The 12,931-nt window shown below is 39.5% G+C and overlaps 1 protein-coding gene across 1 annotated transcript; it reads left to right on the forward strand.

Annotated features, from left to right (window-relative positions):
• Positions 1 to 7,244: 7,244 nt before the first annotated feature.
• Positions 7,245 to 12,005, forward strand: LOC121723481 (troponin I, fast skeletal muscle-like). Its single transcript, XM_042109206.1, has 8 exons — positions 7,245 to 7,362; positions 8,470 to 8,505; positions 8,803 to 8,839; positions 10,649 to 10,777; positions 10,923 to 11,012; positions 11,345 to 11,518; positions 11,627 to 11,716; positions 11,808 to 12,005. Exons 2-7 carry the CDS (start codon positions 8,498 to 8,500, stop codon positions 11,705 to 11,707), a joined length of 519 nt encoding a protein of 172 aa, XP_041965140.1. The 5' UTR covers positions 7,245 to 7,362; positions 8,470 to 8,497; the 3' UTR covers positions 11,708 to 11,716; positions 11,808 to 12,005.
• Positions 12,006 to 12,931: the final 926 nt, after the last annotated feature.

Raw genomic sequence — 12,931 nt, forward strand, 5'->3', positions numbered from 1 at the left:
ACTGTTAGATACGAAAACACCATTTTTACGAAGGTGTGAAGAGTTAAGCAAGGTGTGTTAGCTTTTGCAAGAGAACTACAATGTTTTGCTGATTGGGTGAGAGGTTTTGCCATTTGTGTGTAGAGTTTTGCAAAAAAAAGCCATAGTTACAAAAAATGTGCTTAAGCATTCAGAAAAAACTGTAATCAGTCATGGGTGTAACGTCCCTTTAACAGCAAGCAGCGCAACTTGCATCGTATTAGCAGAGAATGTCTAATACGGGGAGAACTGCCACTCTCGGAAAACTTCCAGTTTCTGAACTGGTTGCAGTTCCTTCTGTGGTTCCACATGAGGGCGCTCGTCCACGAGTGCAGAATGCATGGAGGTCTATGGAGCTGTACCCCTCAAAATCCACTTTTCTTGGGATATAATTTTTTTCCAAGTAATTTGAGTATTGCATTCGAAAGGGGAGGCAAAGAAAATACACTTGGTTGAGTATTATATTTTTTAAAGTCACTTAATTGTTCTAAAAAGCCTTTCAAATGTGTCAATGACGTCATTCATTAGCACAATGCTAGCGTGTTATGTGCAACAACGACCCAACCTGTAAGAAATCAAAAGGACATAAGTACTCGTTCATTCAACTTTTGACCTATAACCCATGTTGAAGTTATACAAAGTACAATCAAATCTGAGATTTGTCAACGACAATCAGGTGAAAGAGACCAATTTAGCTGTCTAGCTCCATTGACTCCCATTCATTCTGCACTCATGGCGATCGCCCCCAGTGGAACTCTGGTGGAACTGCAACCAAAATTCGGTACAATGGGACTTAATACGGAGTGGCCAGGCTCTCCGTAGACGGGCTCTGGACATAGTATGCCCAAAAATTGTTAAGGCGGAGCAAGATATTTCATCAGGAGCCACTTCCGGGAACCCGGATCGCACGAGGGGGGGGGGGGTCAAAATCCCCCTTTATGCAGAGCAGAGGCAGCGACTGCTCCATTGAAGTCTATGGACATAGCTCAGAATTTCACCACATATGCTAAGGTCTTGGTTCTATAGAGTTAGGAATGTGAATTTCGGGCACATTTTCATGATCCTCAAACCCTTCTGAACATTTCAGGTACATTTTTAGCATTTTTGAGCAATCCAGTCTGGAGAAAATCAACCTTATATCAGGTGTGCGCCGGTTATTTCTGCCGCTGCTGTTGGCCGGTTGCAACTTACGCTCGTCAATACGTCATCGACACGCCTCTTTATGCAGACAGGATTCGATCCCCATTTCGCGCCCATAGACATGAACTACGACGAAGTATCTTGCTCCGCCTTAACAATCTTTGGTATGCCAGCAGAGAATGTCTAATAAGGGGAGAACCGCCACTCTCGGGAAACTTCCGGTTTCTGAACTGGTTGCAGTTCCTTTTCTGGTTCCACATGATGGAGGTCTATGGAGCTGTACCCCTCAAATCCACTTTTCTCGGGATATAATTTTTTGCCCAGAAATTTGAATGTTACATGCAAAAGAGGGGACAGAGAAAATACACACCGCTGAGTATTATATTTTTTGAGTCACTTATTTGTTCTAAAAAGCCTTTCAAATGTGTCAATGACGTCATTCATTAGCAGAAAGCTAGTGTGTTGTGGGCAACAACGACCCAATCTGTAAGAAATAGAAAGGACCTAAGTACTCGTTCATTCGACTTTTGACCTATAATCCATAGGGAGCTTGCAGAAACCACAATCAAATCTTCGATTTTTCAACGACAACCAGGTGTACGAGACAAATTTAGCCGTCTAGCTCCATATACCCCCATTGTTTTTGCACTTATTCGTGAACCCCCCCTAGTGGAACTGCAACAGATTGCAGGTACAATGGAGTTAATCGGGAGTGATCCGGCTCTCCGTAAATGGGCTCTAATGCCAGTGAACCCTTCCCCTTTTTCGGTGAGCTTTTTTCTTTTTGGCAGTTTGCAAATGGAGTGCATTACCACCACCATCTGCTGGACTGAGGTGTAATGGCAAGTGTACCCATTAGCCTCGTTCTGGCTGCTGGGCGAATAAGGCGAATTTTGTCAGCGGCACATTTGCACGAATCTGCTTGCACGTGAGAGAACAGGTATTCCACTAAACCATGCTTTACTAAAACCTGTTTGGGACTAGCAGCCTACACGCATCTGCACTTGTCTATTATTTGAACGCATAGCCAAAGTGAAACTAACTTCACTGTGGTCTCATAGTCAACAACAAACAAGTTCTACACAGTTAAGTACTTTCATTATTGACTGACAAGGGGTTACCATCGAAAACATAGCCTGAAAAAAGCAACACTTACCCCAATAATGTTAGAATATCTTATAGCCTACCCTCTAAAAATCATTACGCCACTGACTGAGAGCAGCAACTCCTCTGTAGGATAAATATCTTTAGGATTTTTATTCAGTCATTCGAACATTAAAAACATTCTAAAATGATAATAAACATTCTAAAAACATAGCCTGAAAAAGGCAACACTGGAGTCAGTGTTGCCTTTTTCAGGCTATGTTTTAGATGCTAACCCCTTGTCAGTCAGTGCAAGTATAGAACTGTTTTGTCGTTGACTATGAGACCACGGTGAAGTTGGTCTCACTTTGTCTGTGCGTCAGTCAAGTTAGTTTCACTTTGCCTATGAGTTCAAATAATAGGCGAGTGCAGATGCATGAAGGCTATACTTTGCTAATCACAAACAGGTTTTAGCAAAGCAAGGTTGTATTCCATACATGATTTCTTCAAATGCAGTGCTGACTTTCTAAACACAGATGCGCTGTTTGAAGTTGCCCGCTTGCTGTTAAAGGGAATAACAGATGTCATTCTCATTGGTTTAAAGGATTTTATGCCCAAAACACACCCATGACTGATTAAGAAACATAAGAACAACTCCTTTGCCCGCAGCGTTTGATCACAAAATAACGCCATTAAATTTGTGAATCTGGACTGGCCGCCTTTAATGTTTTTAAACTTTGTGCCTTTGACCAGACCTTTCAGATCGCCAAGATAGGGCCCTCAGAGTACCCCGATTTAACCTGCCTTTTTACTTTTAACCGTTAACATACTTTTACTTTTAACTGTAAGATGCTTAATGCAAAAACTAAAATAATGGGGAGAGATATGCCATTGCAAGCTATGTTGGAAAATGTTCAACAGATATTTAGTTGATACTTCATTAGTTTATACTTGCTTTTAAAAGTGCACACCAATGGCTCTGTCTTTCCACCCTGGATTGGAGTGTATGTTTTCTGTGTCTGTTTCCCAGTTTCAGATAGAGGACCTGACGATGTAATTACACAACCGAAGAGCTGGAAGCTGGATCTAACGCTTTAGGTCATTCTGGGCTCCAATCACAAGGTCACCTTGGATAGGCCTATGAGAGCCAAGCTGAAGCAGATGACGAGGAAGCTCAAAGAAGAGGTGAGCAGAGATTTCCAACTGACGAGTTAACCTTCATACAAAAAGTACTGTTGAATACTAGAACCATAGGAGAGTTGAACATATTTAATTGAAGCATGACATAACATGTTCCAGCACAAGGGACATATTTCATATCTTTTCCATTAACCAAACACTCCTCTGTGGTCATAAGCACTTTCCTTTTATCTTTTGAAGGACAAGGAGACGATTGGTTACTGGCATAAAAAAGACAAGGAGGACAAGGCTGGCATGGATTACAGGAAGAAGATGGTCGAGAGAGACCAGGCATAAACCTAGTCAGCCTGCTTTGGTGCTTGTTATGGTGGCTTAAAGACAGTCGGGAATGTAGCATAACTCTGCAGTACATAAGGCAGTGGTCCCCAAACTACGGCCCGCCACCTCATTTTGGGTGGCCCCCCAAAACATGTCCGTGGTATATAGCAACCGGCCCGCACAGGGGTACGACATTGTCAAACTATAACCTCCGCAATTTCCCCCATTCATTCTCTATGGCGAGTCATGTACACATGTAATACTCTTTTTGTCCACTTGTGGTTATTTTGGCGCTGTTTCGCGTTTGCCATCAAAAACGGAATGAAATGTAGGACTACCTGCAAACATTGTAAGAGGCCTATGCTGACTGCATCAGTGCTCAAAGTATTGTAAAAGTTTATCAATTAATTGTTAATAACTAACTAACTTCTATTCAAGTCATATTTCTGGGACTTTCTGGGATAATTATTTCTATTTTGTATTCACTCGTTCAAATGTTCATATATAGGCCTACAAAGAGGTCACAAGTTCAGGTGAGTGAAAGTTAGAATGGTGGTCATTTCAGACCACTTCAGCGCTTCATAAAATTCTCATAGTTTGAGAAATTTACATTTTCAGAGTTCAGAGTTCACCCATTTTTAATAAAATATACTTTTGGGAATGCAAAAGTCTTTTTATTAGTATTATTTAATTTGAGTTACGTTTTACACTGATATGGCATGATGGCAATATAAACACAGCTAACAATGGTATTAAATTGCAATAGCCTATAGATTAAATGTAATGGAATATTCGACTAAGGTAGACTGCTGTTGTTCACAGCACTAAGCTATTTATGGTTACTGATATACTCCGAGTCTCTGGCCCTCTCTTAGAGCCAGGCATAGTAAGCTGGCCCTCGGAAGAAAAAGTTTGGGGCCCACTGACATAAGGCATACAGCTTCATGTCCATGTCTGCAAGACTGCTTACTGTGTCACTGCACTGTTTGCGCTGTGTGGTTTAATAAACATCCTGAAGGTTTCCACTCTTTCCTTGTCACTTGGCTTTTTTGTGTCATGAAGTGGGTATGCCATTTTGCAGAGTTAGAGATAAAATGCAAAGGAAAAAATTTTTATTGCTCACACACATAAGCTTAAGGTTGAGAGAATGGTGTGACTGTGCAAGCATTTCTTAAATAACATTAGAGTGTTAATAATAATTAACTGCTTTATGATTGATATTGAATGCAACACTAAATGGACTCTCAGTTAGATCAAATCTATCAATGACATCAGGTCAGACAGAGGATATGCATATTATGCATCTTTCGTCTTTTTTAGATTACTTTTTCCCCCCTCCCTTACCCTATGACTTTGGTGACAATGGTGATTCGGGTGTAACTCTTGCAGAAATTCACTAGTTTCTGTTACTTTTGGTGAGTATAAAGAATTCACACCAAAAGTAATGTCGGTGTGAATTCTCTGGTAACGTTACTTCTTTTTCAGTCAATGTTTTGAAAAATGTTCACAAGTCGGTGCTAAAGCTTTGTTTTTACAGGCTCAGAGAGGATGGCACAGGGCAGAAGGCCATGGAGGGTGGGCCAGGAGAGGAGCTAGGGATAGGACAGAAGGAAGGAGAGGAAGAAAGTAAGTCAGGAACATGGGAAAGCACTCCTCCCTCTGGTCACAGTGGGTATTGCAGGTAAACGTCCAAAACCACAAAAGACTTCACCCACAGCCTGTTGCTGATGGCACCTGGTCCTGTGCTGTTAGTTGTTTAGTTGTTTGTTAGGTGTGTTCTGTGTTTTGTCTTTCTGCCTTTTGACAAGCTGCAAATCAATCACACACACACAAACACACACACACACACACACACACACACACATGTAGACACACATACATGTACAGTACACAAACACACACACACACACACACACACACGCGTGCACACACACACACACACACACACACACACACACACACACACACACACACACACTTTGCTTCTGCTGCACTTTGGTAGTGGTGACTGGTTAAATTGGGGTCAAGGTAGATAGTCTGTCCCATTTTCATGGGACATGGAGTCTGATTACAGTTGAATACGAACGTGTTGGAATATAAATAGAAACAGAAAATACTAAATCATAAGTATTATATGACTAATTTTGGCAACTAATTGATTATTCGATTAATTGTTGCAGCCCTATTGCAGTGTAATAAGCTTTTCTCAGTTTGCATGAGTTAATTACGTTAATTAAGTGGTTACTGATTTGCTCTGTCAGGACCCTGCCTGGAATGATCACAAGATCTGGCCTGGACTGTCTTTGTGCCACCCCGGTGGCCATTCTGTATATCGTCCTGTGTTTGTTGTGTACTGTTCCCCAGGTGCTCAGTGTTGTACCTGTCTGCTCAGGTGACTGTCTCCAGCGCTTTCCTTCTTTGGTCTGCACTTCTGTTAGTTTTCCTTCCATTTTCTGCTCCTGTTCCCCATATTGTTTTGTTGGTCTTGTCCAGTTATCTGTCGATCTGTTCCTTGGCCTGTGTATTTATAACCCCTCTGTTTCGCTGTCCTGTTTGTTGGTTCATCTCTCTGGCTGTGTAAGTTGAAAGTGAAGTCTGTAAGTGTTAGTTTTTGTGTTCTGTTTTTGAATTTGGCCCATTGTTTGGATTGTGCCTTCTCTTGTCCATCTTCTTGGATTCATCAGCCTGTCTTCAGCGTTTACTTTTTGCTTCTTGTGTGGATCTACAAACAAATGAATAGTTTGACTGTACACCTGCCTTTGTCGAGTCTTGCACTTGGGTCCTCCTGCGAAATCCTGACATGTTCAGTTGTGTATAAATTTAATTTGATAACAACAGTTTATAACGTAGAAAGAATGGAAAGCAGACGTCTAGACACATGCTCACCCTTCTGCTGTTATGCATATCCAGTCAAAATAAAAAATGTCCTAAATAGATATAAATACATTAAATTGTGCTCTTTCTCTTTCTCTCTCTCTCTCTCACACACACACACACACACACACACACACACACACACACACACACACACACACACACACACACACACACACACATATTAACATTAATGTTCTGCCCACCAGCTTTTAGGTTTGGATTTTGAGCAGGTCTAGCCTATCATCTCCTGACAGTAATATAATTTATTACTGATGTCTTGATATTATGTTACAGTACATTATAAAGATCTAAAAATGAATCTGTTGTGTGACTAGTCATTGGAAGTAGAAATTAGTTATAGAAAATGTATTCACTCTGTGTCTCTTGCTTAAAGGAACATGTCAACTATTTGGGAAATTAGCGTACATGCTGTCTACCCCAGAATTAGGTAAGACAATACATACCGTTCCCTTTTGTTTGTGTGCAATAACCCCTTCTGACAAAGTTAACCTTGCTTCATAAATCATTGGAGGTGGGTTTACCCCAGTTAGCGTAGCTTAGTGTTCCTTTAAAGTCTTGTCAAAATATGGATATTCTTCTATTTTAAGAGGATTACTGGACATTGGCAAGAATCTCAAAGAGGAGGGGATAGCCTGTGGTATTGGATGCTGCCAGCCTTAAATACTGGACCTCACCACTCACTTGCTGCTGTCAGTGCCAGTGACAGATTTGCTCTCCCTCCCCCTGTCCAAGAGCGCTCCTCTTCCAGTCCAGATTTCTTCTCAGGTGAGAGTTATTTTTTCCTGCCTTTTCCCCTTCAAATACAATATGCATGCTCAATATGCACACTCTGCTGATTGTCTTTCGAATTCCTCCTCTATAGTGTATCTTTGTGCAGTAGTGCTAAAGGAATTGATCGCTAAATTATTTGGCGTTTCAGAAAATAGTGATGAAATTATTATTTGCTTTTGATATCTTGATATGACAAATCAGATAAGATGATCATAACCATAATAAAATAAGGATATATTTCCACAAAGAGTACACAAAATCTGCAGCATGCACAGTATCTTGTTATATGTAATTTGTTATTCCAGTCAGTTTATTTTTAACTCTAAATAAAAATCATTATGAAATCATGCAGTGTTACTGAAGGGATAGTTCAGTGAAATAGTGTCTGATAAATGCACTGAAAAATGTGTATGAGAAATTCTCTAAGATACACTTGAAGGAGACACCTGTGTCACCCACTTATTTTGATTATGTGAGACATTTGGACCAGTTCCCTAGTGTCATGTCCAGACTTTTCCAGAAGTTTTGGGTCATGTGCCCGTTACCTTGGTAGTGAAACCCACACACTATATTTAACTAGTGTTCCTGCTTTCTGTACCAGCTGAGATTTATAGGTTTAGATACCCAACCCAAACCTAATGAGGCTAAATGAAGCATGATACTCTTTGGCATCCAACCAAAATGGAATCCTATGTAGAAGTATTGCATGCATGGGGGTGTATCCATTGCTGAGAAACCTGCAATATTTCATTCAGGACTAAACAATATTGTAATGTTATATCTTCCACCACCATTAAAATTGACATGCAGTTTGGCACTCAATTCACTCGCTCCACTGCTGACATATGGTATTCCAATCTACTGGAGTAAATACATCTTAAAGCAATTGACATTTTTTTTAGGTTGCATTGCATTGTTGCATTTGTTTCAGCATGTAGTAATATCTGACCAGCAATTATTTATTCACAGTATTCTTTACATGTATATTTCAAATATATCCTCATGTCAGAAGTCATTATTTGTTACTGTCTTCTTTAAATTTAAATAACTGATCTATTTTGTAGAAAATGTAAAGGGATTTTGTCTTTCATTCCATCACAGATAAAAAAAAGAACAAACAAAAGCAAAGATGGCCGAGTAAGTATTTGTCCCAAGTATGATATTATGTCCGTTTTGTTTTGTGCGGTCATTAATTCTGTTTTATGGTATGTATTTGTCCCAAGTATGATATTATGTCCGTTTTGTTTTGTGCGGTCATTAATTCTGTTTTATGGTATGTATTTGTCCCAAGTATGATATTATGCCAGTTTTGTTTTGTGCGGTCATTAATTCTGTTTTATGGTATGTATTTGTCCCAAGTACGATATTATGTCCGTTTTGTTTTGTGCGGTCATTAATTCTGTTTTATGGTATGTATTTTGCATGACACCTTAGCAAAAAGATGACATCCAGCCGCAAGCATCATCTGAAGGTAAATCCTCATTTTCTGTAAGAATCTGAAAATTAAGTTCAAGTTGTATTTAATACTCACATGGCAGTTTCACCAGATAACCTGAAATACATGAGCATTTACAGCCTGAGCAAAAGATTACTTGGTGTTTTAAGCCCCCAACGTTGTCTTCCAGGCAGCGTTGCATGGAAGGCACCTGGGTTAGGCAAGGGTTAGGGTTAGGGTCAGGGTGTCATGGTTGCAAGGGCTTGACCCAAACGCAGGGCAAAGTACAGCAAGGCAATCTTAGAGTTACAAGAATCTTTATTCCCAACTGAACAAACCATGTGTAACACAACACACATTGACTAACAACCGACGAAGACTGAGGGGAGACAGAGGGATTAAATACACAGGGGTAACAGGGCACAGGTGGACAATGAACAAGGTAAAACAAGAGACAGGTGGAAACCATAATTAAGCTAACAGACTAACAAGATCAGGTGAGGGGTGGAGACACAGGCACAGGGAACAGAAACACATGGCAAAACAAACAAAGGAACACATGAAACAGGACACAGAAAGTAAACAAGAGGAGCAGACATGAAGGAAAACCCTAAACAGAGAAAACAAAACACGACAGGACCCTTACACAGGGTTAGGGTTAGGTGCCTTGAAGTCAATGGTAACAGCGCTGCCTTGAAGTCGATGGTGGGGGCTTAAAACACTGAGCGAGCAAAAGAGTTAAAAACCATAAATAGGTTATAGAAGCTAAAATACACTCTACTTAACTACATTCTACATCAGTTTAAGATGAGTTACAAGGGATTTTCTTCTTATTTTCTTCTTCTTATTATTCTTTAGAAAGCCCTAAATGGGATGGCACCACAGTACAGTATATCTGTGACCTTTTAAGTCCCTACTGTCCTTCTAGGCCACTAAGGTCTTCCTCGCAACATCTTCTTTCAGTCCCCAATGCAATCCTAAAAACGAACGGCGATAGGGCTTTTTCTGTTGCTGCCCCTTGACTCTGGAAAAATCTCCCTATAGAAATTAAGTCCTGTACCACTATCAGTAGCTTTAAATCAAATTTAAAGACCCATCTATTTTCTTTGGCCTTTAATGTCTTCAAATGATGAAACTGTTGATAGCAATTTTTTTACTACCACATTTATCTGGAAACTCAGTCAGGATGAAAGTGTGAAAGCCCCCCACAGAGAAAGAATCACACCTGGGAATAAACAAAAGGTCTCTAGATAGGCTCCCATTGAATTCTAACCATTCAAGGATACTCTTCTGCATACAGACCAAAGACACAAGAAATACACAAGTACATGCACACACAGGTATACAGTAATGCTTATTCACAATGCTTTCACTGTATAATTGCAATACGTGTCATGGTTGAAAATGGTTGGTCTTACTGTGATCATTTTTCTTTTTCATCATAACCTCTTGAATTTCCCCTGGGGATCAATAAAGTATCTATCTATGTATCTATCTATGTATGTATGTATGTATGTATGTATGTATGTATGTATGTATGTATGTATGTATGTATGTATGTATGTATGTATGTAATGTATGTATCTATCTATCTATCTATCTATCTATCTATCTATCTATCTATCTATCTATCTATCTATCTATCTATCTATCTATCTATCTATCTATCTATCTATCTATCTATCTATCTATCTATCTATCTATCTATCTATCTATCTATCTATCTATCTATCTATCTATCTGTATCATCATCAATACTGTTATAGACATTACACAATGATTTTGTTTTTGTTAATTAGTGGTCACAATCTTACACTTCTTACTGATTCTGTTCTCTCTCTCAAGAGTCTGATGCTTCAAATCGCTTCAGATCGGATTGACAAAGAAGTGGCTGATTTGAAGGTTGCAAAAGAGGCCTACCTGAATGAGCAATGCCCAGAACCCTCATTGCCTAGTGATGTGGAGGGACTGCAGGTAAGGGGACATTTTGACTGCTTGGGATTTTTCACAACATAGCTTCAGTATATTGATTATCTTGATGCATGTCATGTAGTATGTATCTTTTTGATCATGTATTACCGGTATGTATTTTTTTCATGTTGTCTGTAATGCTCTTCAGAAACTGATTAAAGAACTCCACAGCAAGATTGACAAAGTGGATGAGGAGAGATACGACGCAGATGCCAAAGCAACAAAGGGACAAAAAGAGGTGATTCGGTTATTGGGGTTAGAGGTTAGGATTAGGGTTAGGGTTAGGTGTTAGGTTTCATGTGTCATGACTTTACAATCAACACCTAAATTACAGTTTAGAGGTTTCATAAGCTTTATATCTTTATAGGCCAATTCTTCTAAATCATCCTTGACCCCGATACTGCATAGATACCCTCAAAAGTTTGTTTTACAGCAGCAAGTAAAATATTAATTGCATATGTTAATATTAGTTGCAGAAGGGAATGAATGAGATAATTTTGTAAAAACATTAAAAAGAAATTGTTTCTATTTCTGTTTGGCAAAAAATATCTGTTTGCATTGCATCCTCAGATTGATGACCTGAAGTTCAAAGTAACAGAGATGAAGGGCATGAAGAAGCCAGCTCTGAAGAAAGTACGTATGTCTGCCGATCAGATGCTTCAGGCTCTGCTGGGCTCCAAGCACAAGGTTACCATGGACTTGAGGTCCAACCTGAAGCAGGTGAAGAAGGAGGTCAAGCAGGAGGTGAGTGTTCTGGGTTCATACAGCACACACACACACACACACACACACACACACACATACATACACACACACACACACACACAAATTAATGATATGTGAAATGTATAGAGTGCAGAGGTTGGTGACTGGCGCCAGAACGTTGAGGACAAGAAGGACAGAAAGAAGATGTTTGAGGGCGCTGAGGCATAAATTTAAGAGGTGAGTTTTTATGAACTCCACAACATTTAGGTTAAAGCTGATGAATAATAGACAAAACAAGTTTAGTTAACTCTTTTTTACTCTCCTACAGACATCTGCCAGAAAAAAAGCATTGTACACATGGACAAAATGGATGGACTGAGGACATTTGTTCTTTTTGCTTAATGTCTTTTTATGTTCACTATACCTTGACAAAAACAAATGCCTTTCATTCTCAAAATGCACTGAATTTAGATAGAGCTAACATGTCACTGTTTTAGACCATATTAAACAATGGACTTTAAAGTTCCTACTGTTTCGGCTTTTTGTGCATAATGTTTTAGCAGATAGATTTGACTCTCTTGTAGTTAGTATTCAACTACAGTATGCGGCAGATTTATTTCACAAGATATTGAGTTTGCCCACTCCCCATCTAACCCACCCACCTAGGCACACACAAACACACAAACACACACCATACACACATCTTTTTTGCCACTCTGTCTTTCTCTCTCTGACATGCTCTCCATCAGTCTTAATTGGGGACAAGTTTAAGCACATTTCATTGGGATCAACATATACACATTTGTAGTGCAGTGGAAGCCTACTCAAAAGTTAACACTTCGGCACAAGTTGGTGCATTGGTGAGTTATATGTTGCGTAAATCTTTTAAAGAATGTAACTTAAGTGTCATTATTGTATAAAGACATCACATATCTGATTTTATGAAATGTGACACATCAATTGAATCTCCAAAGGCACGTTACATGTGTGTCTCCTAAGTTGTCTCCTAACAGGGTTAAAGAGGAGGGATATGCAGTAGACAGCTGAAGACATAAGGATGGTGGCAGGGAGTGACCGAATGGAATACAGCAACTTGAGGAGATGCTCCTCCCCTCTGTTTCAAGGTCACTTCAGCATACACACACTCATAGTCTCAAGTACTTTCCATGTACAACATCTTTCCATATTTCCTGAATAATCCCTTAGATTTTGTGACTTCCTAAAGATGCAGCAATATATATATATATATATATATATATATATATATATATATATATCTGTATATCATAGAGGTAAGATGTAAACTTGTTAGTCAGACATCTGGAAAAATGACTTCTGTCATTCTATGTCAGCAGCAAAGCTAAATTGAGCTGGATTTGCAGGAGTGGCATGACCATAAACAGAGAAGGATATTTTGTCGCATCAGATGCTACCAGGCATAAAAACAAGACC

This window comes from Alosa sapidissima, chromosome 11 (genome assembly GCF_018492685.1).
Source record: "Alosa sapidissima isolate fAloSap1 chromosome 11, fAloSap1.pri, whole genome shotgun sequence".
NCBI classification, from domain to species: domain Eukaryota; kingdom Metazoa; phylum Chordata; class Actinopteri; order Clupeiformes; family Clupeidae; genus Alosa; species Alosa sapidissima.

Coding starts and splice junctions, on each gene's coding strand:
- LOC121723481 (XM_042109206.1), top strand. Junction 8,840..10,648: donor GCCGCAAGCATCATCTGAAG/GTAAATCCTCAT, acceptor CTCTCTCTCAAG/AGTCTGATGCTTCAAATCGC. Junction 10,778..10,922: donor GTGATGTGGAGGGACTGCAG/GTAAGGGGACAT, acceptor AATGCTCTTCAG/AAACTGATTAAAGAACTCCA.